Raw genomic sequence first — 27,973 nt, forward strand, 5'->3', positions numbered from 1 at the left:
TTCTTGTATTTATCAGATGTTAAACGTTTACACAAATTATGATGTTTTTGTTTACTTTATTTAGATAAAACATTTAAACTGCATTCGAGTATGACGTAAATTTCTCCAATAAAAGAGACGCCCGTCGTGTGAACTCTGCAACGCCACCCTTTAACCCAGGCGTTAAAATCGATTGCTTTCAGTAAGTATGAAACAACAGTTTGAGCTAATTTAATAAAATAATAGTAAATTATTTGTATTGACACTTAGAAAAGACGACCTACACTGACCGTAACTTTAGAACGGGTTAAGGTGATTGTTACGTTTGTTTTAAGTGGTACCAACGTGGTATTACCTGAGTGCAGCTCAATACGACCCTTTCGATACGCCGTCTCAGAACCATAATAACCGATTTTGGCATAACGTAAAACGGACGACTTGTATACGTGTTCAACAGGTTCCTGCAACGTATTTTACCAAATTCACCGCTTCACAATTATGCATTATGCGTTGTGTTTGAAAGATTTTTGTGATTGAGCCATCAAATGTCATTCTTCTGCAACTATCAAACTACCGAATAAATGTTATATATTATACTTAATTTAAATACATATTGTATCGCAATGTCTCCCATTGTGTTCGCAATAGACAGGACACTCTTCTTGTTTTATCTGTGATTGATTATTCACAGATACGGAATATGTTGAACGGTTTTCAAGTTGCACTTGTGCTATCGTATATAAATGTCAAAACAATTTATCAATAAACAGTGACTGAAGAGAACAAGATAGTCTGAAAGGCACATACGAACATGAACGGACAAGATGTGTGTTTAAACACTCAACTATTTGTGTGAAATTGATCTTGAGTTTGCGCGACAATCTTCCTCAGATAGGTTTAATAAGATAAACACTTAAAACAAATGTCAATAACATATTTTAATGGCAAAATATATATGGACCGGACACGAAGTTACCATTAAGTGTGACGTTGGCCTTGATATTGAGCCGGCGTATGTGATGAATGTCTACGGCACATCGTCTCTATGACGTAAACATTGGAGCCACGATTCCTGATAAACCGTTTTAACATATGACTCAATCGTGTTTTTGGATAAGTGTCTAATGCTAAGATACATTTCAGGAAATTGTTCGAATAGGTATGTGGAATATGGTGCGAACACATAAATATAACTTACTTACGACCGAACGCATAATAAAATTGTCATTCTGTTCTTATGATTTAGGCAAGTGCCCATTTACCTATATACATGTAACACCGGACAAAAAAATCGATTAAAGCTGAACTCACCGTGAAAAAAATTCACCCAACGAAACACTCAGTCAATTCACAACATTGAGTCATAAAGTCATCTCGCAGATTTATTCGCTAACTTATTTATAAATAAAGAGATAATCTCAATAGAACACATTTCGGACCTCTTTGCCATCATATTCATTTGATTAAGTTTCAAAGGAGACGTTTTGGTATCTTAATGTTATCACAAATCTTTTTCGTAGTTTGCAACCAGACAAAACATCTTACTTGGGTTATCGATTTTAGTAAAGGCATGTTTAAGCAAATATTAATCGTGTTGAAGCGTTTTGCTTGATAAAAAACGCAAATACTTTGAAATTGTAATTTGATAGGCGTCAGTGTAAAGACAACTGCAATGTACTAAATATATGCGTTTTGTCGTTTTACATTTTATTTACAACACAATTTTATTCGAATAGAAATTCAAATGAATTTACAATGATATATGAAATATACTTTGGAGTATTTGTACTTGTGTGCTTGGATGTACAAATTGCAGGTAAATGAAAACATAACTATTAGGTATACGTAGTAACAACAATTCCATAGATTTGGTAGATAAACATATTATTTAGAACTATTATGCGAACATTTGTACTAAGTACAAGTGGCACGTGATAGTGTTATAACTCATAGACATTTTAAAGCAGTTACATTTTAAAACCCTCTACCTAGAATATGTGCATTTCTTTTACCGATATTTACGACTCTTGTATATCAAAATAGTGTATTTGGTGATTTAATTCACACGACATGTTTGCTCTTGTTTCACTCGGCATAGAAGACTGGGATAGTTTAATATATAATTAAAACGCTTTGACTTTACCATATTAATTGTAAAATAAATAACTTATACTCACTTTAGACATTCGTTTTATATTTCATATATGGTAAGGTCAGGCAAAGTCATCTTAAACAGTAAAACGAAATTATTTATCTTTTAATCGTAATTTCATTTTTTAACTAAAGTACATAATAATGTCTGAATTTGTTTTACGGTTCGGTTAAAAGCTGGTCCATGATTTTCTTTTTCCTGCTCATGATGCAAAGTCATTGCTAATGCCATATTTGTATCTTAATAAACAATTACTCGTTTAAAGTATTTTCATTTTACACAGTTGTGCTTACAGAGGCGTGTACGTGGGGCGAGTATGACAGATGCCCGTCATGGGATCCGTGCTCGAAACGTTGTGGAGGCCAGCAATGCAGAACTTGCAAGTCGTGTTTTTTGGGACAACACAAGCAGTTTTGCCAGGCTTGCGGAGAATCGTGTCACAACGAATATGCCTTGGTAAATGGTGGATGCTCCTGTTCAAGTTGGAGGACGGGTGACTGTTGCGAAAGTATGTATTTTATGGCTTAATATGCACACTAACCATTTAATGCATATATAGATACACGCACTTATATATATCTTACATCAGCTAATGTTTCATTTTAAAGTGTTAAAACTTGTAAAACGTCATTAAACCATGTTTTTATTGCAAACACAACACTTTATTCCATGGAAGATTAGCTGTCAAAGTTTGTGTTCATGAATATGGATGGGCAATGTTCCGACCTATAAACATTTAGATAATGTGAATTCATTCTTAGATTGAACCGTGTATTTAAGCGAACACGAGTCACGACGATGCATATACGACAACTTATTTAACAAAATCATATACCTTGTCTCAAAACATGACATGACAGATGAACAAGCAACTACAGCAAAATACTATCACAATTCTTAATGTCTGCTGAGTTTAAACATCTCTCTTTAATCGTTATACGCTTCTGCCATTATGTTATGCGCAACTAATGCATATTATGAATGAATTCTTAATGCATTTTAGTTTGCAGACAAATCAACATACCTAACTGTATTCCTGGTCAACAACAGTGCGGCGGGTATCCTGACGGCATCATGTGTACACATTGCGAGGATCCGTACTATTCAGGAGGATATCATCAAGGATGCTTTGGTAAACTACAGTTAAGGCTACATTGAACGATGTTGATCGCCTTCAAAAAATAAATATGCCTTTATTACTCCTTTCACGCAATAAAATGGGCGACCTTTATCAGTTATTGATGTATTCAGTCTATCGTTCTGTCGGCCTTGTGAAACACTGGATTTTTTTTAATTCTTTACTTCTTTATATTGAAAAGCACTTAAGAACCTTGGTTTTAATAAAAAAGTTAATTAAAAAATTACGCCTGATCACTTTCTTTTCACAAGAGGTCAGGTAACCGTTGCTAAAAGTTTGTTTTGCAATCACTTAACAACAACATAAGAAATGAAGATTGGAATACAAATTGGGATATTGATTTGCATTTGTTCGGTGTATCAATCCTAATAGGTTCATTCGTCCACATGTATGGAAACTTAATATCAACTTTGATAGTCTATAGTGAGTTATTCATTTGTTTGTATCGCAACAGTCTTACGTGCATAAGGTTAAGCATGTTATACATTATTGTGAACTGCAAACACAATACTTAATGTGCTCAGCCCTTGAATGTACATACTATTTTTAAGCATAGCCATTCACAGCAAACGATTACTTTATCCATTGATGGAAACTTAAACACAGTGCTCTTGAAACTGCAAATGCACTGCCGTTAATCACGCGCAAAACCTCTTTTTGGAGACGCATTAATAATTAAGCCAATTCTACTTCCGAGGTGGCGCTAAGGACAGGATGTTTTGAAATTTCAAGGATAATTGTTCAGGGTAGGTAGATTTTATGTGTTTTCGACATATGCGCATTATTTAAAAAATCGGACACTGAAGTACGATTCAGCGAAGATTAATTTATCCACAAATGTACAGAATCATACAATCACAACCATTTCGGAAACGTGGGGACCTTAATAGGTTGTTACATTGTGGAGTTTTTAAATGCGTCGCAAGAAAGAGATTGCGCCCGTGATTAACGGACGTGATATGGTAAATCTCAAGTTCATCATCAAGAAATGATATACAAATGAGCTATTTCACGACTAAATCTGTATTGGTGACAACGGTGATAACACTGTGCAGTTCGTTAATTTGTGAATACTTCTACAAACAAGGTTTTGCTTTTTATATACAAGTTAAATTAAGACGCATGAGTGTTTTAATACACTCTGCACAACGGAAAGCAATATGCTCTTATACAAAGTGAAATGTAAACTGAAACATATGCATATGTCGTCATAATTAATTGTTTAATGTGAATTTACAAATGTACACATCTATATATGATAAAAATAACAATGCTTAACATAGACATTTGCCATCATATCCGTCAAAATGGGTTTAGAGGGATAACACGTTTATTGCGTGATATACAATAAATTTATTGCGTGATATACAATAACTCATGTTTTCTTTGATTTAAAGTATATGACTTATATTTGACGAAGGTTTTAGTCTCTTACAACACAAGTACATGATTGTGTTCAAATTGCACCCCACATTTAAGGAGATAATTTATACGAAAACATTATTCACTCAGTGTTCACTTCATATTCACTGTTGCATACAGCATCAAAGCTTATATAAGCATATTCACCTTAATTTACAAAATTCCGTGTGGTCTTAATACAGTTAACGTTTGCTTTTAAAAATAAACTTATATCTGTCCCCAAGTTGTTGTCGGCCGATTAACACTATCAAAAGTTAGGGGTCTAGTAAGTCAGAATACTTCTAAATGTGAGGAGTTTAACATTAAGGATACGGACGGAACGCAATTTTAAAACATTGATGCCCGCACTAGAACGGGTCAAAGTAATCCAGACAATTCATTGATTTTTTTGTTTCAGTCTAACATTACACATCGTTTGAGACGTGTTGTTATACCTTTTATGCCTAAATTATTAAAACTATGTGTATGTAATTGTTATTTAAATGATGTCATGTCGGAATGTTGTTTGAAGATCGTAATGTTTATATATTGTTCAGTGTGAAGCTGTACCTGTTTACTGCTCAATGGTATGGTGCTGATATACATTCTTATAGTGATTTGCTTGCATTGTGTTTTAAGTGATTAAGTTGTTATGATGTTAATAATTGGAATATTGAGATATTTTGATAACGTTTCAATGAATGTTCCTTTTATGCGTGTTATTTTAAATTGCCATATGATAGTGTTTCTTGTAGATAGTTGCAGTTTGTTATATTCCCAATACGTTTATCGGGACATAATAATTGCATATCCAACCATACTTTAGAATAAATCGAGGTCTCGAACAGATTAAAGCGAGTCAAGCTTGCTAACGTTATTTTATATGGTTATAGAATATAATTAAAATAGATTCGTTCCGTTTTTTAAATATAAGTTTTCGTTAATTGCTTAACAATTTGTCATAATTAATACCGCCCATAGTAGAATTATGTTTCAGGTTATGCAAAAAACATACATAATATATTTTCATAATATGTATGTGTATTTTAACGAACTGAATGAAAATAACAAGACGTCGCTCACTTAACAAAGGTATGATATAAACATATTTTATACATTTTTGTTTTTCCACTCAAATGATCTTAATGACAAAGGTTGTTTTAATTTTCAGAACCGTTGTTCTTCTTTTCGATCTTTAGAACAAATGATATATAACGTTAAACGTAAACAAAATGGGTAAGCTTTGATTTAACAGCTTTTAACTAATGTACGATGTGTTAAAAAACGAAGCCACTCAATGTATAATTAAAAGTACACAGCAAGGAATGTATTAATGACGATTCGATGTCAATAAGAAGCGAACTGTGTAATCTTTATTAAAAACACTTAAACACTCATGCTTAAATCTTGAGGAAATCGATAAATGTTACATATCTTTCATTATCTGAAAAGGGTCATGTAACTTGTGTAATATGTGTTTAAATGGTTATGATAAAATGTTTTCTTTATTGTTTATTGTATAAAAATGAATCGCAAAGTCAGGATATTATTTAAAATTGCACATGTTTAAACCTCTTACTCTTCGAGTTGTGAGATAATTCAAACTTACTGATATGAGATAAATATTTTGGAGTAGAAATTATGCTATCGATAAGTATTTTCATAAGTAGTAATTCATACAAATCAACGATTGTTTTTTTTTCAACACACGCAAATGCAAAGATTGTTTAACAACAAGCCAAAGTACGAAAACATGCTTGTTTAGATCCTTTTTTTCGGCTTCCAACTTCATACATATATTGCATTTCAATTTGATTAATAATATCTTACGTAACATATGCCATATTTGTTTAGAACTATAACACGTTAAACAAACAAATAATTTTATCGCGGCAGTGTCGTCACTGTTAATGCATTTGTTTATTAGACATGAGTACTAAGAAAAGATTTAGTTAAAACTTTCCTTGACGTAAAATGCTTGCAAACTCTTTGACGTGCATGCTTATGTTTGAGCAACCTCATTCTTTCTGCAGATTTTAATATGTGATGTCAATTCAACAAATTTCCGTTTAATGTGATTTCTTCATGAAACATTTATTATAAATTATCAAAGATAAATAATCCAAAATATAAATTGTAAGTAACAACTAATTTTACCACCTTACCAGCGGCGGAAAATATATAGATCACTATGTCGCATAAATCGGCCTGTCAGTCGGTTTGTACCGTAACGTCTCCGGACAGAAAACTATTAATACATTTATGCATTAAAGGTTTCAAGCTTGCTTTGAACACTTGTTAATTTATATGAAACAATGTGACGCGCGCAATATTCAGGTACCTCCCGTATTGATATATAATAAAGATTGAGCTAAAACCGCATGTCAACCTTTAAAGTCGACGTCATACGCGGAGGTCAAAAGTTAAAAGGTAGAACATAATTGAAAAGAAAGGGAATGCCTGCTGTATAATTTTATCATGCACATACTGTTTTGAATAGCTCGGTTTGCATGTCTTCAACTTGGGTTTACCATTATTTCAAATTTATAAAACAGTTTGAAATTCTTGCATATGTTTCAGTTATATCTGTATTTGAACTGCAAATTTAAAAAGATAAATTATGTAGTTCTGGTGATTTTGAAGCGGGTCGTCTGCATGCGAAACATGTTACCTATGTCTCCGATAACGCCTCTAAACCACTATATTCAAACAATTAAACACGCTCATATATCTTCTATTACAAAGTGGTCTTCCTCAATCTCTCACTAGACTGGTTTGCAACGGCAGTCTCAATAATATTAATTGCTGCAATCAATGTTCCATGATTCGGTATGATTTTCTTTTTTATATAATAAACATGTGTGTAGTGAAATCAAAAATGTTTATTCATAATGCAGCGATTTGGTGTTTTTCCTGCTTAAAAAGAAAATCATCAACGACATTGTATTTTTTTAATAATTAAATATGCGTAGTGCACATATAACGAGGGTTTATCTAGAAGCCAAAGATATTAAGGAGGGCAACAGTTCAACATATTCTTGTTATACTTGTGTGTTCAGGGAAAGAAGGAGGAATATGGAAATTGTCACTAAAATTTGGACGGTGGTGCCCCTAATTCAAGAGGGGGGGGGGGGGGATTTCCAAGTCGAAGGAAATGCAGATGTTGCGAAAGTGATTAGTATTCTTGATTTACTACTTTTGGCAAAATAACTCGTTGCTATGCATATTTTGCATTCATGGGCTAGAATAATTGAGCAACTGTTCTGACCATGTTTTTCAAAAAAATTGCAAGTAACATAGCCTCAAGAGTGTTCACAATATAAACATGTTATCCATCAATGATAATACTAATTATAACATTAATAACTAATATTATTGATATTACTTATGAATGTGTGCGTAACCTTAAAATATATTAGTAGTTTCCAGCATTTAAGCAATCACATTTGATATTTTTTATTCGCAAAGAGCAGACCTGATTGTAATATCAAACATATAAAAAACATTTAAATTCCATATTCATGCTACTTCAGTTATGTAACTACACATATCGATGTGATACATGTATTTACACATAGAACAAACTGCGTAATTTCACAATTTCTGTTACAGTTTGAAAACGGCAAGAATACACAGAGGAATATGGTGGTACTTCGGACCCTGTTAATTAAGTGTTCAGAATGTGAAAATTCTTCAACTATGATGGTATTAATCGGTGGTTAACAGGCATCATTGTATTTCCTAATGATGTAAGAGATATTGTAGATATTGTATTACAATCAAGATACATATCTTATCCAGCATTTCGCGTACTTGTCCAAACAGGAGTAAGCCATAATGTATTATCCAGACATTCAAACTCATGTTACCAACTTCAATTATGTGTATGTATTCCATCGAATAAGTTTCAGTATTCTTGTATTTGTGTGTTTATGTTATGAACAGCGTTTAGCAACTATTTTACGAATGCAATTCGGTTTCAAAACATTGTAAATGTATTAACATTGTTTTAGGCCGATCCGATGTTTGCCATGTTCACAATTGTTTTAGTCTGCTTAAAAATACTACTGACGCACGTTTTGATTTGAAGACGTATTATTCTATTTTTTTATTTAACCTTCTTCTTTTTCAAGTATAGTACCTTGGAATCTAACAGACGTAGTTAATTGACTTAACACATATAAATGTTGAATTAACCAATACCTTTAAGAGGATGAAAATTATCGTGTACAACCTTCTGCGTTTTCTTATAAACAAGGAGTTCGTATTGCATACTCGGCTCACGTTGCTTGAGTTTTATTTTGAAGAACCCAATACGCATGCAGATGAATCCATCATCACAACATGTTAAAGCAGTACGTGCATAGGTGACATAGAATGACATATATAAACTATATGTCATGTCAAACTAATCACGCGTGAAGGATATTATTGGAGTCGAGACGTCACGATACATATCATCTTGCTTGTTTAAATATACTTACTAAGTGAAACCTCAGTATTTGTGTCACGGCGATGAGCTTTCTCTCATGTATTTTCTTTATAAATTGTTTTATCGATTTACATTTATAACAGTCGATAGATTGCTACGGATTTATCATTTTTCTCAAGCTTCGCATTTGTGATATACAAATGTACATTTTGTATAAACGGCGTATATATTATTCAGGAAGTATAAAATATATACTAATGTGAGGTTTAATCAACAAATGATTTGAATGTTTTATTGTTCGATGCGTTAGATCAGTGCTATGTTCTTAAATAATACTACAAAACTATTTTGCATCGATATACTATTGAACTTGTTAATTGCTGTATACCTTGTATTAGCACTAAATACATACATGGATTTATATTGACACATACTTGACTGAATTGATTATGAAATTAAGTAGAAATCTAATACCAATGCGAAATCGAGATTAATATCTTAAGTGGTCTATGCTTCTGTTCAGCGCTTTATGAATAACTGAAACCAATCAAGATTACTATTATAGCAAAAAAGCCGACAAAACGTGTTAATTGGTTTAATATAATGGAGACTAATAATGCACGTACAATCAGAAAGTGACTTCTCATTAGTGTATACAGATGTCCCTGTTTTAGCTCCATCCTATACGACACATGTCTTACTACTAACAAAATATCACAATATGGTTTGAAAGAATGCCTTACTAGAGCGCCGCTTGAAAAAGATTTAAAATGAAAAAAAAATGAATATTACATACACCTATGCCATAAGGATTAAATTAGCGACCTTTTTATGCGGATATTCAAGATATATTATTATAAGAATAATTCTATTAGTTAAATGTGTAATAAATATATTTTTCATAGTCGTGTTAATGTTTGATGTTTTTTTCTGCGATTTTCGGTGCCCAAATGCACTTGGTTACCATGGGAAATATGGTGGCAATGTCCTAGAACCTGCGGTGGAGGTACGCGTGTTATGTCTAGATTATTTTGTTGCGCTGCGCATTGTGCTGGTTTTATCAATGCATGTATGCGCGACTACAATAAACAGTACATGTACTCCGAATTTCGTGATACCGGATAGTGTAACCAGTGGTGTTATGGATGTCTTTGTCCAGAGATCAAACACGGACATTGTTGCGAGAATTTATGTTTTACATATTTATTTTAAAAACTCTGAAAGCATGTAAACTTAAATTTAGTGTAAGAACATATGTATATGTATACGTGTTCAAATTGACGCATGTTAACTTCGAATGCTATATTGGATATGTGCTTCAAAATTTAACCGCGAGGCAATTTGGAAAGACAGAAAAACATTAATCCTCGAATCGAAAATAAATATGTATAAGGATGCTCTGCACAGTTGCCATGTGCGAAATAATAAATTGAAACCATGAAATGTGTCATATTTATAATACCTAGCATTGGTCTTGATACAAAGAGTGTACAATGTTGTTGTTTTATCTGCTTTTATTGTATACTCACAGATAGTAGATACAGGTTTGTATGCGTGAAGCGGTATAATAACATCGTCTTGACATACTGTTACGTAGATTTTTCTCCATGTATATGCATCAGATAAAGTTTTTTTTGTGCTGGTTTTGTATTTCAGTATGTCCGAACATCACCCAGTGTAAGCACAGAAGTTGCACAGATACATCCAACACTGTCTGCAAGGAATGCCATGAAAACAATGCCATATTCAAGATATGGAGTAACGAAAAAGAGTGTCAACGTAAGATAATTTTTATACGATATTATGCTAGAATATTCACAGATATAAGTCCGCCGTGGCGAAATGGATATGGTGTCCGCCGAGCGATCGGGAGGTCACGGTTTCGATCTCCACTCGGGGAGCGTTCTCTAGATCTTCCTTAAACACACCAAGCACTGGTTATAGGCCCAGGAAACGGACTCGATAGCGTTTCTATAAGCCTGCGGCTTTTGATTTAATCGAGCTTAAATAAATAGGTTTAAACTAATATCCACAGATACGTGGAGTGAAATGCATTTCAATTCTTCGTTAAATATCAACCTGAAGTTGAATGGAAAACGGATAGTATTTGTAAAGAAAGCGCATGCATCTGTTAAGACTGCATTCACATATAAAAAAACACCTCATAATCGGTAGTTGGACAACTATCTATGCATTTGAGTTAAACAAACAATGTAATATTTTAACTGTATGTGTCAATTATAAACAATATTTACACTAAAATTAATCTATGGGTTATTTAGCCCCGAAAGGAATAACGTAGATATCGAATCGTGCATCCGTCAACACCTTCTTCGTTCTTCAGTCAGTCATGCATCGTGTGCGGTTTATAAGTCGGTTAGTGTAGAAGGAATCCAAAGTGTTCATAATAATAAACAGCGTTAAGGTGAACTGCAGGGTAAACGGCGAATACTCTCGCAGCATGGTGTGAAAGACTTTTGTCTTTGAATCATAATTTTGCGTAGCAAAAAGCACACACAATTGAATTTATTTAAATAAAACTTAGATTGATAGTGGATAATGAATGTGCAGAGTACAAAAACCACATATCTCTTTTCAGTACGTTCACAGTTAATGTCTTTTGTTATTATTTATACTCCGTTGCTTGTGTGGTGCAACGATCTGCAAGATTCAAATGAACCTTTATTTACTTATAGCGGGATTTAGGAGAAAATGGCGAGAACAAAGACTATAACTGTCTCATCAGTATTAACAGAGTTTACCCTTTCTTTATTTTTCATGTGTGGCGCATACATTAAAACTTAATACAGAAATTACAGATTAATTCTCTTTCTATATTATTTTGTGAGTAATTGTCCTTTTCTTGTTTTTATTTTAAATAGCAAAACTACGAAATGTAATTTATAGTGCGAAGCACAACTTGAACGAGATTTAATTGATTCAAATAAAATACAGCTAAAAGTATTGACGAAGGGCAACGAGGTATAACATACTTATTTTCGTTTATTTAATTCTTGTAAGTCTATAATAATGCAGTTTGAATTGAAAAAACTAAGATAACAGTTACTACATTGGGCGAAAAATCCGATTTCGAAAAACATGACTCGTCAGTGATTTAAGAGCTATGCCTTTGTTGTTTTCTTATGAAAAGCGCAATTAATAGAAGGGATATGAATAATGCTTCGCTTATTTATAACATACTTTGAAAGACGTTACAGAATACATTTACCAAAATTATGTATTTGATAATTATGGATTGATTTGCTGTTGTTTTTCCACGAGTTTAAATGCAAAGAATTCTTCTATTTACATAAAATTGATTTAAATAAAACTTCAATCATTTTTATTGAATAATGAGAACAATTGCAAAGAGCATGTTTTATAACTCCTAACTCCTTCTAAAGTGCTAAAGATATTGTGCCCTGCGTCATTTTTATTTAGAGAATAACTCTGTTACTAACAAAAAACGATTCCTGTTAAATTTGTAATAAATACTACGCATTTTCCCTAATTTGAATGTCAAAATCACAAATATAACTTTTAAGGCATTATTCAAATAACAAGACGTGTTAATGTAAATATATAAACTTATTGGTGACTGTATTGAACCATAGTAAATTGATGTTAATGGTTAAACACTTCATTATTAAGGTATGTGCGCTTGGAACAATCACTATTGCTGGCCCGGAACATGCAGCACCAACGGACTTACTAAGGACTGTACATGTGCGAATGGCTTTGACGAAAGGTCAACTGTTGATTACGGTTCAATAAATGCAGGAGAAACAACGTGTCAGCTGAACACGATTCCTGATATTTTGACATGCGATACAGTGGCAGTGGGACCTAACGGTGATAAGAAACGAGCAATGAGCACTGGCAACTCAACGGCATGTCAATACCTAGCGGACATGTACGGCAACTACCAACCGAGTACTATGGAGTTTACAATGTCTTCGGAATTTGCAGTTAATATTTCACTTAGCAAACCATCTTTCATCGAAGAAGAAACATTTGGAATAAGCGATACAACAATAACAATAAAGATCCAGGCTGTGATAGGTAAGTTTAACTGTTTATCAACACTTTGAACTAATAATATTGTATGTTAGCTACTCAAGTACATACTTAGGGTGTTTTTTCATATTGAATATTATACAAAGTTATACGTATGGTGACTTCTGAAGGTTCCTATGAAGCAAAGTCGATTCATACACAATTGGTTGATGCATCATCCAGCACAAGCGTAAAACAAGCACACCAAGACTTTGGAAATATAACTGTAAACCAGGCGAAGTATAGTCTACAAAATGGAGAGGCGTAAGACATTTTACATTATTGTATCAACGATTATATATTTCCATGGAAAAGGGAACTGAATTGGGAGAAAATTGCTGAATTGTTTATGTAATGATTTGTTAGGCTTTATATTGTAAAATTTGAAAATGTATTTTATGCTGCAGACTTTGCTTGGAGTTTGAAGCAAAGGCGGGGGGCTACTTAAAAAGCATTGATACAAGGGCAGACACGCAAATACCATCTGGACCAGTTCCATACACGAAGGTGACAAAACAAAGGACAGTATGTTACAGATACGATAACGCACCACCGGAACATTGCTCCAAAACGGGGTCGTGTTCGTCCGAACCGTTAACACTTCAGAAGCGAGTTACACGATCCACAGTATCGATGGTTCAATTTAATGGTTGGGTTGATCCAGTTCCAAGTGGAGGGGCAAGTAAGACAGCATCGACAATTGAAAGTTACCAAATAACTGTCAACGAAGTACCTCCCTCCAACGGAACTTTGAAAGTTGATTACACAAAGAGCATCTATACTAGAAGAGTTCCTAAATCTGATATGCATGAAATGGAGTTGAATCTGACATCCAATTCACCGCGACTGTATTGTATAACGCTAGAGGTCAAGGATGTTGCAGATAACGTTGGACAAAGTAGAAGGTTTATGTTGTTCGACAACACGAGTTTCATTGAAACTTGGAAAGAAAATTCCTATAAATTTGATTCAGCATCGCCAGAGACTAATTTCACCTGGCAAACACACCACAATGACATTTGTCTGAATTGGAAAAACTATTTCATAAACATGTTCTATTTGAAAAATGAACTTTTAAATAAAATAGAGTCCGAGCCGCATGGTCAAATTACCGGCGTATATGAACAGACAACTGGCCTTCTCCCAGTTGGTGGTACACCGAATGTGCATGGGATAATACAATATTTCGTATCATGGAAACTGAACAATGGTGCGTTTACGGAAGAACAACTCGTACCAAACGTTCTGAATCAACGATTCTGCACCAATTTAAATGTTGCTGATGGACAGACCTATACATTCAACATTCGTCCAGTTGATATTGTCGATAACACTTTCAATGAGTCTAGAACCGTTTACATAGATCGCTCGCCACCTCATATAAATAACATTTGGTTAAAGAAAGACGGATATGAGATGTTATATGTTCATAACAGCACCGATTTGTCAAAGATGCAGATGACGTTCGACGCATTGGACCCGCATAGCGGACTCCAAAACATTAAGTGGGAGTTCGGAATTGCCGATACGTCAACTGCGTTAACAAGTGGTTATTTGTCAGTAGTACAGACAACAAACGTTAGTTTCATCTTGCCATTTGTATGATTGTGTGTTTCAAATATGTCGAATATTTTACTAAACAGATTTAAATAATTTTTAAATTGAAAGGAACGGGTTTTCGGAATCAATATAAAACGTAATCAATATAAACATCCAATATGAAAAATGTATTGATAAATAACTTTTTATTTGAATCACATACATGTTGGTGTTATTTAGTGCTTACGTATTTCAGGCAACTTGTCCAACTGGAAATGTCGATTGCTATTGCCCAGACATAGGAATGTGTGAATTTTTCAACTACTCAATTCCGCTTAATAAGCTCATTGAAGCCGATAAGCATACCGGGAACCACAACAGGAACTACTTCTTCAAAATTACGGTCACTAACAATGCCTTGTTGACAACGACAGAGCACATCGATGTACTTATTGACGAATCCCCACCAGAAGAAGGAGTGATTTATGAAGGTATTGGATGGGACAAAATCGAGCTTTGAAACCATAGTTGACAATCTGTAATCATATACTTATACTTATACAAAATATTACAAAGACAGCTTTTGTCTATATTGAATTATTGTTCAAAGGGAGCATAATAAGTTGATGTTCATTAATAAATTGTGGAAAATATCATAATCGGTAGTTTTTTATCGGGACGCCACTCGCTGAAGGCCTTGTGAAATAGATTCGTAAAAGTACTTCTTGTGTATAAAGCTTTGTTTAAAATTGTTAAATGTTTCGTTAAAGGTCCCGGGGACTACAAAGATATCGACTACACAAGTGAGGATTCCTTTGTGGTACACTGGCATGGATTTATCGACCATGAAAGTGGAATCAAACTCTATAGGTTAGGGCTTGCCTCTAGATGCTTAACAAAAGAGGAACTGTACAACTTTACAGAAGTAGCTGAGATAACTGTATATAAAGAGCTTACTGACACATCAGTTCGTCTTCTCGCTAATTTCACAGGTAAACGGTTCATTACCATTATTGCTCTTAACCATGCCATGGAGTCATCAAAGCCTGTTTGTTCAGATGGAATCACACGAGATATCTCAGCTGCTCTTATTCGCAACTTAACACTTGCGCATGCAGCATGGACCGAAACCGTTATCTGCCAAAAAGGACAACCGTATTTATTACAATCGAACCTTCAAAAAGTCCCGCTGTATAACACAACAGCATGTTTTAGCATCTGCGTATCAACAATAGACACCATGGTAGCTGACTATATTTCTACGCATATATCCGGAAGTAAAGACCTTGATATTTCGGATTTCCTTTGTCGACACCTATCTTTGTACACTAACGAAACGGTTATCTATTTACCCAACGATCATATCGTGCTGAATTGGGAAGTGGAAGAATCAGAAAGTCAAATAGATGACTTTTTTGTTGGGCTTGGTCTGGATGCGACTGAAAAGGATTCGCCAAGTTTGGTGGACTATATTTCTACTGATAGTAAACCATACGTCAGACATCGACATGAAGCACTTGGATCCGATGAGCTGTTCTATGTCTTCATCAAAACAGTTAACAAAGCAGGATTGTTCAACATCGCAACCCTTGGTCCTATTTTAATCGACCAAACACCACCACGGTACAAATATATTCCCCGTGTGACGATCGCTTTAGACACGATCGTGTTTGCCTGGGAATCCGATACATTCTATGACGATGAACAGACAGCCCAAATAGACCAACTGGTATTTCAATTTGGTAGGTTGTCATTTGTATATATTAAGTAATGCATGGATATTTTCGAAGCCCATATATAATTCAATTCATAAAAATAAACACATTTTATTCCATTTAGGTCATGAAGAAATTGTTTCCAGTCCACTCCTTGAATGGCGATTAGAGTCGTCGACACCGTGTCCCTCTTATACTGGAGGCTGCTTTAAATACCCTCTAAATCGCCTCCAGAATCAAGACACGGGCGATGGACTAATGTTCTATCTCAACGTTTACATATACAACAATGCCGGTCACTTTACTTCGATTAGGACCGAAACGTTCCATTTGCCATCAAGATTTCCACCAGGACACGGCTATGTGTTTGATTTGGACCCAGAAATGATGAACATTTCAACGGATATTGATTTCCATTTTACTGAACACATGATGTGTGTGGGTTGGATGGGATTTAAACATCATGAAAATGTTTCGTTGGAAGTTGGCATAGGATTAGATCGCACAACACCAGATATAGTTCGATTTCAGAACACGTCAGAAATGAAAAACATCTGCCTTAAATCAAGTTCAATTGTAAACGACAATTTTTACTTTTTCATTGTAAAAGCAAGCTGTAGCGGGGGTACTACAATATCTGCTTCTAACGGAGTTCGAATATACGATAGACATTCTCCACAAAATGAGATGAAAATAAAAATCGGAGAAAATTGCTTCTCAACAAAAGTCTGTGAAGTAAATGTTTCGATTACAAACGACGGTACGTTCATTGAACTTCCATGTACGTTGATTATCGGGCAGCGATATCTTTTGTTTGCGGAAAAAAGTGAATGGCAAAATATACTGAGCATTAATACAAGTGATGCACTAGTTCAAACCGAAGATAACAACTATGTTCTGATCCCATTTGTTGAGAAACCTACTCTACAAGTACATCGAAACGTCTCAATGGACATGTTTTTGCGTTTGAAAATCAGTAAATGCCCGGCAGAGAATATCGTTTCGAACAACAATCAATTGACTATTAGCTGGACATTTCCTCATACCACAACGATTGAGGATATTGTATTTTCAGTTTCATTACTTAAATACGTGTCTGTTAACGGCTCGGATGAAGAAAGTATATTCGCACCACCTCAACACCTTATTGGCTTATCTGGTATTACGTTCCATGATATGAATTTCGGAGCCCAAACACTGTATATGGCCAGCGTTCAGTTGTGCAACAATGTAAGGTGTCTCAGTCCTATTCACTCAATGGCATTTACAATCGAACTTGAAGCTCCTGATATTTCTTTCATAAACTCTGAACTTAAAGTCGCAAATGCTGGGGAGTGCGTTGATGTTAAGGCGTCATGGAAAATAATTGGACAGAGCGAAAACGTCGCATTTTATCAATGGTCTGTAAGTCGTGATGAAATAGGTGGTCAACTGTTGTCTGTTTGGGAGAATGTGCTGCCCAATGGAACAACAGCTAAGGTAATTTTTATATCATTTGAATAAATTGACGCTACATTTTTGGAGTCAAAGAATACGCATTTTTAAAGACTTTAATATAACACAAACAACTCGAGAATGGATGCTTTTAACATATAATCTATATCGTACATGGCTTCTTACAGGTTGCAATGTGCGTTCGTCTCCCAACCCATGGACATATTACAACTTTCCTGTGTGTCAGGGTATTTTCTGTGAGTGGTTTAGCGAAGACATCGTGTCACAAGATAAATAAAGGCGATAGTGGGTCCTATTCTAAAACTGCAGTGTACGACTTTGATTCGTCATCAGACAGTTGGGTATACATCAAAAAGGTAACTGGATTCGTTAATACATAAAATTACACATTAGTTTACCATTATACTTCACACTCTAATATGTAAATATATCTTCGTTTAATTTTCAGATGCTCCATAGTTCTGACATTGGTCAGCACTATGTCCGTCTTCACGATTCAGAAATGAACATAGGTAACGCCGATTCTTCAGTGACCGGTGCTTTGATGTACGGTTCAGAACGTTCAGTTTCATGGTACCTTATGAAGTTGCAGTACGTGCCACAAACGTGTGATTCCGACATTAACTGTGTTATCAAGTACGAATCTGACTATGGATACATAGAATTAGACAAACACTATATATCATTCAATGAGTTATATTTCATATGCGCATACTCGAATTACACTGTGGTAGAACGTGAATATTTCACTGAAATTCTAGAAGAAATATCTTCGTGCAGCAATGGATTCATATTAGACAGTTCTCCGCCTACAAAAGGTGAAGTGCATGTCCACAACCACAGAGGGTTTATCACAAATCCACAACACGTCATTGTAACATGGACTGGATTTCATGACAACATTGATGCCACCGTATTTGGTTTCCCAGAGAAACTGCATTATTTCTCTATAAGAACAGGCAAGAAATGTCATGTCACTTCTAATTTGAACTTTGTACATACATGCTTTTATTTGTGTGAAATTATGATTAATTTTAAAATGTAAATTTTATAAATAAACGTTTGTATATTCAGGCACAAGTGCCGGTTCGAGCAATATTTTGGATATTGTTAGAACTAGCATGGAAACATCTGCAATATTGGATCTGTCAGCACCGCCTGATGGAAGTCAAGTTTTCTTCACCGTCAATGGTATGTTTTAGTTCACACTTCTAAATAAATAAGTGTTAAACTATGATTGATTCTCTTTCGTTTAAAAATATCGGTTATATAGTGGTTAAATTTTAACCAAAACCTTACTGTCTACAAGCCGGGTTTTTTTCATCGGCAACTGAGAGTTCTGAGCTTATTTTAAGGGCATTAAGTATTTGTATAATGCGAAATGATATTTTCCAGCAACGGATTATGCAAGTTTGTCTACCAGCTCGGACTCATTAGAATTGATCATAGATACATCACCACCTTTATGTGGCGGTGTGACGTTTCTAAACAACCTCCAGAGAAACATATTTATCAACCAAGAACTAGCAACTGTTCGTTTCGAAGGATTTTCAGATCCGCACAGCGGCCTTAGCTATTTCAATGTTGGCGTTGGTACAATGGAAGGGGTAACAAATATCATGGCGGATACGAAAGTCTTCACCAACTTCTTTGAATTTAATTTAGCTCAGATGATTGACGGTCATCTTTATTTCATTATTGTGCAAGTATGTTATCGGCTTTACTTCAATCCGTGTGTTATTGTTCCTTAAACGTTATATACTTCTATGAAACTAATTATCAGTGTAATATTTGCAAATTATTTCAGTACTTAAAATGTGCAAGAATAGTAGTAAATGCATCGGAATATTTCAATTGTATTCTTTCTAGGCGATCAATCGAGCAGGGCTTGTTTCACAATATGTATCAAAAAGATTTGTATTGGACCGAACTGCACCCACCGGAGGACACGTTCTCGATGGGATCAAAGGAGCTGGGGTATTTGTTATTACTTCGTACACCTAGAACCGTGTACAACCCATTCTTTGACTTAAAACTTAATGAAAGACTCAAAGACGCGATATCTTACTAACATTGTCTATATGCAAGCTAACAATTGTACTTATCACATTGTTCTAAATGAACGATTATGTAACTAACGCTAATAAATAACATGTTATTTCCAATATTAAAGTATTTGTATAAAAGTGTAGTTTAAATTGAAACATTCATTATAAGACTATTAATGAAGAACATGATAGTTAATTAGAATACAAATTCCCAATTTTTCCCATTGCAAAATCTCTTACAGCACCTTCGTAACCATAAATATGACATTGCGTGGTATAATTCACACCAACATTGATTCGACTAGCAATTACGACCTCAAATTGTTCACTTTTCAGGATAATTATAACCTCAAATATCAATCATAAATCACTAAAGTAAGGTATATTTAGTAACATTAGATATTACAAATAAATTGATGGTCTAATAAACACTACGTTCAATGTTCTTTTTCGAACTAACAAGTAAATTTCTTGCCATAAAATTGCAAACAATGGCACTCCACAACTTCAGGATAAGAATTCTTGGTCTTATACAATACTTTAAGAAAAGATCACCAACTGTAGACATACAATGATTAAAACTGGGATACCCGCGTTAGCACGGCCAATGCTAAGCATTCGGGGTTTTAACTGGTTTGAAGGCTAGCGTAACATCACACTTCGTTAAAAATTAATCACAAATTAAACGATCTCAACCAAATGTACTTATTACGACAGACAATTAAAAACATGACTACAAAAACGTGATGCTTAAATCAAATACTGCACACATAGCTTTAGTGTACTGAATCCGTTTGGAAATACAGGTTCCTATCAGTAGGCAGTTTCTTGCAAATAATTCAATAAACGAAGCTTGCAATGAATTACAGGAGATTGATTACCAAACTGATATCTACGTTATCAGTGCATATTGGAAAGAGTTTTACGACGCAGAGAGTGGCTTAGCATTCTTTAAAGTCGGTCTTGGAAACGATCCATATGAGTCCGATGTAAGACCGCTACAAGATGTTGGAATGATGACAGGTAATGAGGATTTCATACTTCTGCTGAATATAACAACATATGTTATTAACACATACCACGTTCCATAAAGTGTAGTTTATGTATATCCTCGGAAATGATCTGTTTAACTTATCAAATGTTTAAAATTCGAATATACTATACTCTTTTTTCTATAACAAACTTATAAAGCCATTAATACATACTTATAAATTGCAGAGGTTTCATGGAATGGCCCGTTTGTTCCTGGACAAAAATACTTTGTGACCGTGGAAGCGTGTAACAATGCAAACCTTTGCACCAGACGTGTATCAGACGGCCTTATTGTGGACAACTCGCCCCCAGAACGCGGTCTTGTTCACATTGGACCAGGAGAAGGTCATGATAAATATTTAGGACATCGGTATGTCAATCAACAATAGTTCTTGTCAGTTTTATTTCTATTGTGTATGAAAAAAAAGCAAAACTACCATCACCATTGTTTTTTCAGATCATCTATTAGAATAAGTTGGCAAGGTTTCGAAGATCCGCAATCAGATATAGATCATTTTGAAGTGTGTGTGTCTACCCCTAAGGGCGATTGTGATGTTGTTGTCCTATCAAATAGACTGCTCCACTCTTCAATTATTATATCTAATATAACGCTCCCGATGAATATTTCACTTATGGCAACAGTTTGGGCGTTCAATGGAGTTGGCATGAATGTATCAAAGGCGTCTGATATTTTTGTCATTGACGACACACCGCCAGTTGTTGTGAGAGCTCCAAAATTCCTACTAAAATACAACTCGGATATTGGTAAAAAGTCACAATGGGAAAAATCCATCTTGCGTTTTGAATGGGAATTCAAGGACGACATTAGTCCTATTGTTCGACATGAGATTTCTTTGAAAACGCATCACGAAGGTCACACGCCTGTTGAGAGGCTTGTCTTAGGATCGGAACGCCACGTGACTGTCAGTTTAGATGGGAGGAATTGGCTTAATAATGGTGACACATATTATGCAATTGTAACATCTTGCAACGCTGCCGGACTTTGCGCTTCTGAACGAACAAGCGACCTGTTAATTGATTCTACTCCACCACATCTCGGTGGATTTAAACCACCTTTGACGTGGACGAACTACAATAATACATTTGGCAGTAACGTAACAAATGTATCCCTGACATGGTATGGATTCCACGACCAGGAGTCAGGAATTGAAAACTACTACGTGACGGTCTCGAGATCATACAGTTTCAATGAACTTTCAAATGGCGTAATTCGAATTAGAGAAACTAATCAAAGCGAAACTGTTAAAACTTCCTTCGTGCTGACTGAAAGTATTTCTCCTGACGAATCTATAATTCTTTCGATATGGGCGCAAAACAATGTCGGACTTAACAGTTCGATTGCAAGGGTCACTGTGAATGTTTTATCTGAAACTTCTAAAAATAAAATGGGAATTTTGGAAATCGAAAAACATTCATGCGACATACATTTTTGTAACAAGGATTGTACGTGCGCAGTTATTGATCGTCCGTGTGTAGTAGTAAGCTCCAACAAAACATGTACTGCTATCTCTAGCACAGATGCGCACACTAAAAAATTACCACACTTTGATGTATATTGGGGACTACCGCATGAAATTCTTAATGTTTCGGCTTCATCGGCATGCTTGAGTGGGCACTGGTCACGAACAAATGGAAGAAGTACTTCCGAAAATATTCATCGTTTTGAATGGAGCCTCGGCGTTCATGGACACGCTGTTGGCGAAGGGGTGTACGATCTGAAACTAGAAAACCCCTGGAGTGATGTTGGACAAAGATTACAATTTATTCATTGTCTACCAGTAAATCGTTCATTTGTACATGGGGAACTGTACGTCATATATGTTAAGGTATGGTATAGCAAAAGTACATACACTGTGTTCAAGTCGTCTCCAATCATGATAGACCAAACACCACCCAAGGTCAAACGTGGTCGTTATATCAGGGAAGGTAATTGTTTTCAAGATTTGGACTTTATTGACTGGACGGATAATATTATTGCCTGTTGGGAGGATTTGTTTACTGAAGAGCAGAGCTTAATCGATCATTTCAGCGTCAGCCTTGGGACATCCCCTAACAGTGAGAACGTTTAAAATACACAATAATATACGTTGAATAAGTAACGTGACTGCTTAAATAGACCAAATAACTACTTTTACTGAAGCCTATTATAAAATTCTTATACTTCTTTTCAGTTTCTCATTTAAATTACTCCTGACGGTTTAATAAAATTCTCTTAAAAATACACATTCATTTTATAAATTTTAGATGATGACATACTTCAACAAATTGATGTCGGACTGGCAACAAACATAAGTCTTCATAACATTTCTCTCAATCCAGGCACGCGCTATTACTTTACAGTCATTGCTGTTAATAGTGTTGGACTACACACTGGCTTAGCTTCGGATGGATTCATTATTGATACAGATAATCCCATCCACGGGGTTGTGTTTAATACAATTGGACATAAAAACGCAGATTTCCAGAAATCGACTTCAAACTTCGAACTGTCCTGGCATGGATTCCAGGATCATTTCTCTGGAATAAAGCACTATCTGATTGCTCTTGTCAAAGACGGTGAATACAATGAATCAAATCTGACATTTACAAATGTTGGTTTATCAAACAAATATGCCTTTACCAACCTGAATCTTGTGAATGGCGAGTCTTATTTTGGAGTAGTAAAAGCTATTGACGCAGCAGGTCACGAAAGTGCAATTGTAAGATGCCCAAAACAAACAATCGATACGACCCCACCGAAAGGCTTTTCATGTGGATCAACTAAAACTATTGAAGTCGGTGTTTCTCGCAAAGTTACTGATGAAAGTCTGTCTCTCTGGTTCAACGCAAACGTCTCGAAAGATAACATGTATGTTATTCATGGAAATATAAAAAATGCTACGTATGTGCTTAACCCAATTCTCCAGATGGATAAATACAGTTTGCCTTTGCCATTACAGAAACGTCAAGATGGATGGTTCGAGTATAATTACATGTTTATATCGCCGTTAGAAGGGTTGCAAACCATAACACTTGACTTTGGAAACATACTTGCCAAATACTTAATTCAGAATGTTGACTTTGAAGTGTGTAAACTTGCAGAAAATAATTCAGCTGCTATTTCTGTAAACCAAATAGGCCAATATTCGCTGACTGTATCCTTGCGAATACTGGATTCGGAAAGCGAGTTACAGACGGTGAGAGTCGTTGTTTGTTTGTGTTTTGTGTTGCATTGTAGTAGTTAAAGTATATGATTTGTTAAATTTGTTTCAATGTGACTCGGAAATCAAGACTTGACATGGCGCTTGACACATACTTAATAATAAACTGCCTCGCATGTCTCACCGATCATCCCCATATAGAATAGACATGCAACACCCTCTCAACTGGGCTAGCCAAGTCTTTTTTTAGTAGAGATTTTCATTAAGTTATTTTGATGATTGTCATTATTCTGTATTTATTACTTATACGTTTCTCATATATTAGATGTTTGGAACATGGAAACATTTTTTGTATTTCATAGGTGTCCGTTGGAGTCGGTACAACTGAAGGGGGTTTTGAGATCAAACCTCTGTTTGAGTTACATAATCGCAATAACTTTGGAGTAATTATTGCACCATTTGTTCATGGGGCACCAATTTTCATTACTGCAATTGCTAAGAACCACGCTGGTCTCACGTCTGTTTTCTATTCGGGAAAAGCACTTACAATAGATCACACTCCTCCTACCATCAGCGACATTGCTGTTGCCGTTTCTATTATAACAGATACTTCTACAAAATTACTAACAACATGGACAGCGCAAGATGATGAATCCGATGTTCAATACTGCAGTTGTTTAATTGGTGAGTAGGTTGTTGGTCCTTGAAAGTTTATATACCTACACATGAAATACAATGAACATATTATTTAATGCAAAAACAACATCATTTGTTTCAGTTTTTAAAATACAATTGCACTTTCGTGATCACATGAACCTACAAATATGATGTGATCATTAGTGATGCTTGTCTTGTTCCTGTTTACTAGGATCAGCACCTCTGTCAGCTGATATACATGAGGAAAGGGATTCGGATACATTGCAGTTTTGTGCGACAGACATTCCTAACCTTTTTCATGGCGACAGAGTATTTGTTACGGTGAAATGTGTGAACAAGGTTGAAATCGCTACGACGTTAGTATCTAGACCAGTGATCATTTACCTTGAACCGCCCAACAACTCGGAAGCATTCGTTCGGTTTTTGCCCAGTGGTCAGGAATCGTTTTCTATGACTGGACCATTGTCCGTCCAGTCTCCTGCGCAGTCCAATTCAAGCGTATTGCAGATGGAATGTAACAATTTCGAAGATCCTTCAGAGATTACATCCTACAGTTATCGTATCCAAAGCAATGGCGAGATTGTTGTAGACTGGACTGATGCAGGCATAAAGGATATGTTCTCCAATGAGCATCTTCAGTTGAAATCAGGCCAGACATACACGACCGAAGTTCATGCACTAAATGGAGGAGGATTCACCAGTTCCGATGTCAAGTCCTCGCTGATTGTAGCATTAGAACCACCAGAGCTTACAGGTGTGTTTTATCGCATTTTTGTTGTTTCCTAGTATAAAAACTCGCAATAATAGTCGTGTCCCTGATTTGATATAGTGAAATTTGAAGCTGATCTGGAAAAATATACAATAATCATATTAAACTTATATAATAATTTGAATATGAATTCCTTATGTGCTATAACATAAAAATTGCGCATCTAGTCGTTCACTTGATTGGATATAGTCGATGTGTAACGGATCTAGAAAAAGATACAATAATCTTGATAATTTTATGCTATAATTTGAATTCGAATTCCTTATTCGCTATTATATAAAACTCGAACAACATCGTCGTTCACACGATTGGACATAGCCGATGTGTAACGGATTTGTGAATATATACTATAATCTTGTTCATAGTTTGTGATAAATTGACAGCGTTGGTATACATGTTCGATTTGGAATGCGTTACTATATTATCACCCGTTCAATTTTCAGGATCCCATATATCAGCTGTTTTCGCAAATGGCAAATTAAGTCTAAATTGGGAAAATGTCTTCAATAGAATCCCGGGAGTACCGGTTCACTACAGTCTGATTATTGGATCCCGTGACGGATTTTCTGATATCGCTGACGTAAACTACACACGTAACCACGTGTATGACGTCATAGTTCCATCATCGACACTTGTTTCTTCCAATCTCAACGAGCTGTACATAAAAGTGAGTTGCACATACAGCACGGGGATGTATACAACATACAGTACATCATACAAACTGTGAAGTAACTTTGTTTGATAGAAACCAGCGATTATTTCAACATCATCTTTCCCTGTCCTGATTGCTTTTTGTTTTCCTTACGATACATGCATGTAGTGTCTCGCAAAAATCGTAAGATTGAATATTTAACCTTGGATTTTTATTTAAACATATTGTGTACAACGGTATTCGTCCGCAAAATCCCGTATAAACGTATGTTTTGCAATTTCAATATATGTGTATATGTATATATTCCCTTTTTTATAATGTATCGTTTCGTTATAAGTAATCGGATTTAAATATTTGTCATACAGTGATTGTAGTATTTTATTATATGTATTGTGATTCATTTATTGTCCATTGCAAACACACAGTTGTAATGTCTTTGTAGAACAGTGTCTTTTACAAAGCATACATATAATATTGTCATATTCATTCCATTCGAATGAGTTGTGTTTTATTGTTTGCTATGCTGTACTAGCTCGCTTATCTTTATTTATGCTTGTTGTTTATTATTGCATAAACTCTATCTATAATCCCCTCTGGCGGGGTGCAGAAATTGGCAAAAGGAGGGCTTGAACGGGAGAAATCGTGAATTAACAAGGCGATTCACGTGCCGTTCAAGCCCTGTTATGTGTTGTTCATTTCCATCAACTGGTCCACGGGCAGTTACTTCCCTTAGTTATTTTGAACTTTGTTAATGACTCCTGCCTTCGACGACTTTCAAAGCATTAATGGGGAACTGAATAAGCACCAGTTTCCTCATGAATGCAGGGATAAAGGCAACGAATATTTCAATCCACTTTTCAAATTATACCATCTGCACTCTCTTGACAACAGCTTTATTTTATTTGAAACGTCAATGAAGTTAAGGTTATTTACTCAACACTTTCAAAAACTATGCTGAATATGTAAGTGTTAATGTACCTACAGCGTTCCTGATGTATACTTGAAATACTTCGGTGACATTATGTTGGCAGTATTACAGTTTAGAAAATTTAGGTTAAACGAAATAAGATAGACCTGTACGAAAGAAACATCTATCATTCTATGAAAATAATGAATTATTCTGACGATATATTTATCCGTCACGACCAGTAAATTCCAAAATAATTCCTAATTTCTTACTTTGCGCGGCTGGATTTCAAATTTGCATTAATCCACTGTTCAAACACATTTTAAATCGAAAACTGCCTATCCGGAGGTAAAGCCTCGACATTTCTGATGAAAACCGAGTGAGCTATATGTAAAACACAACCTTGAACTGCATGACGTCATATGAAATAATCGAATTATTTTGTCGATGTCGAATGAACAAGAAATATTGTTTTCAGTTTTATTTTAATTTATTTTGGTATGTGTGATATGTTTATGCAATAATAGCAAAAATACACATTTTCTCGAACATGATTATGCGCATGCGCACTCGGGCAAGAACGAATTTTTCGAACGCCCGCAGATGATCATGCCCTCGAAAATGTGTATTATCCCTAATTGAGATTGCCTTGAATTACAATAATCCCTTTATAAGTGATATGTGGTAAACTCAATTTGAGCAATGTTTTAATTTCATTGTTACCATGTGATTCTCGACGAAACAATAACATTTACAATCATATATATAATTGAATCTATACTTAAGGTATATATTTATTGTTTAAAACTGTTGATACGTGTGTGAGAGGTGCTTTGGAATTAATAAACAGAAACAAATGTTTTCCTTTATCATATAGTGG

The 27,973-nt window shown here is 35.1% G+C and overlaps 2 protein-coding genes across 5 annotated transcripts in view; one reads left to right on the forward strand and one right to left on the reverse strand.

Annotated features, from left to right (window-relative positions):
* LOC127837362 (putative serine protease F56F10.1) overlaps positions 1-27,973 on the reverse strand; it is a 197,735-nt gene that overhangs the window by 103,377 nt on the left and 66,385 nt on the right. The gene's annotated exons all lie outside the window — the stretch shown is intronic.
* LOC127837360 (uncharacterized) lies at positions 1,601-27,962 on the forward strand. 4 transcript variants are annotated; one of them, XM_052364323.1, is made up of 22 exons: positions 1,602-1,795; positions 2,415-2,639; positions 3,135-3,263; positions 10,759-10,881; positions 12,754-13,164; positions 13,290-13,422; positions 13,566-14,736; positions 14,954-15,188; positions 15,468-16,439; positions 16,537-17,891; positions 18,035-18,223; positions 18,316-18,826; positions 18,942-19,058; positions 19,263-19,573; positions 19,737-19,844; positions 20,785-20,938; positions 21,134-21,317; positions 21,405-23,023; positions 23,213-24,144; positions 24,471-24,792; positions 24,977-25,519; positions 25,978-27,962. In XM_052364323.1, the coding sequence occupies exons 1-22, from the start codon at positions 1,735-1,737 to the stop codon at positions 26,259-26,261; spliced, it is 10,089 nt and encodes a 3,362-aa protein (XP_052220283.1). In that variant the 5' UTR covers positions 1,602-1,734; the 3' UTR covers positions 26,262-27,962. The 4 variants fall into 4 exon arrangements, 3 of the variants coding, with proteins under 3 accessions (XP_052220283.1, XP_052220284.1, XP_052220285.1); XM_052364324.1 differs by having other exon boundaries at positions 2,427-2,639; XR_008029252.1 differs by lacking the exon at positions 25,978-27,962 and having other exon boundaries at positions 1,601-1,795; positions 24,715-24,792; positions 24,977-25,124.

Source organism: Dreissena polymorpha, chromosome 7 (assembly GCF_020536995.1).
Source record: "Dreissena polymorpha isolate Duluth1 chromosome 7, UMN_Dpol_1.0, whole genome shotgun sequence".
NCBI classification, from domain to species: domain Eukaryota; kingdom Metazoa; phylum Mollusca; class Bivalvia; order Myida; family Dreissenidae; genus Dreissena; species Dreissena polymorpha.

Excerpts from the sequence above, each read along its gene's own strand:
- LOC127837360 (XM_052364323.1), top strand. The coding sequence starts at position 1,735 with ATGATATATGAAATATACTTTGGAGTATTTGTACTTGTGTGCTTGGAT. Across the intron at positions 19,845-20,784 it reads ATGGGATCAAAGGAGCTGGG|GAGATTGATTACCAAACTGA; the intron begins GTATTTGTTATT and ends AATGAATTACAG. Across the intron at positions 21,318-21,404 it reads GATAAATATTTAGGACATCG|ATCATCTATTAGAATAAGTT; the intron begins GTATGTCAATCA and ends TTGTTTTTTCAG.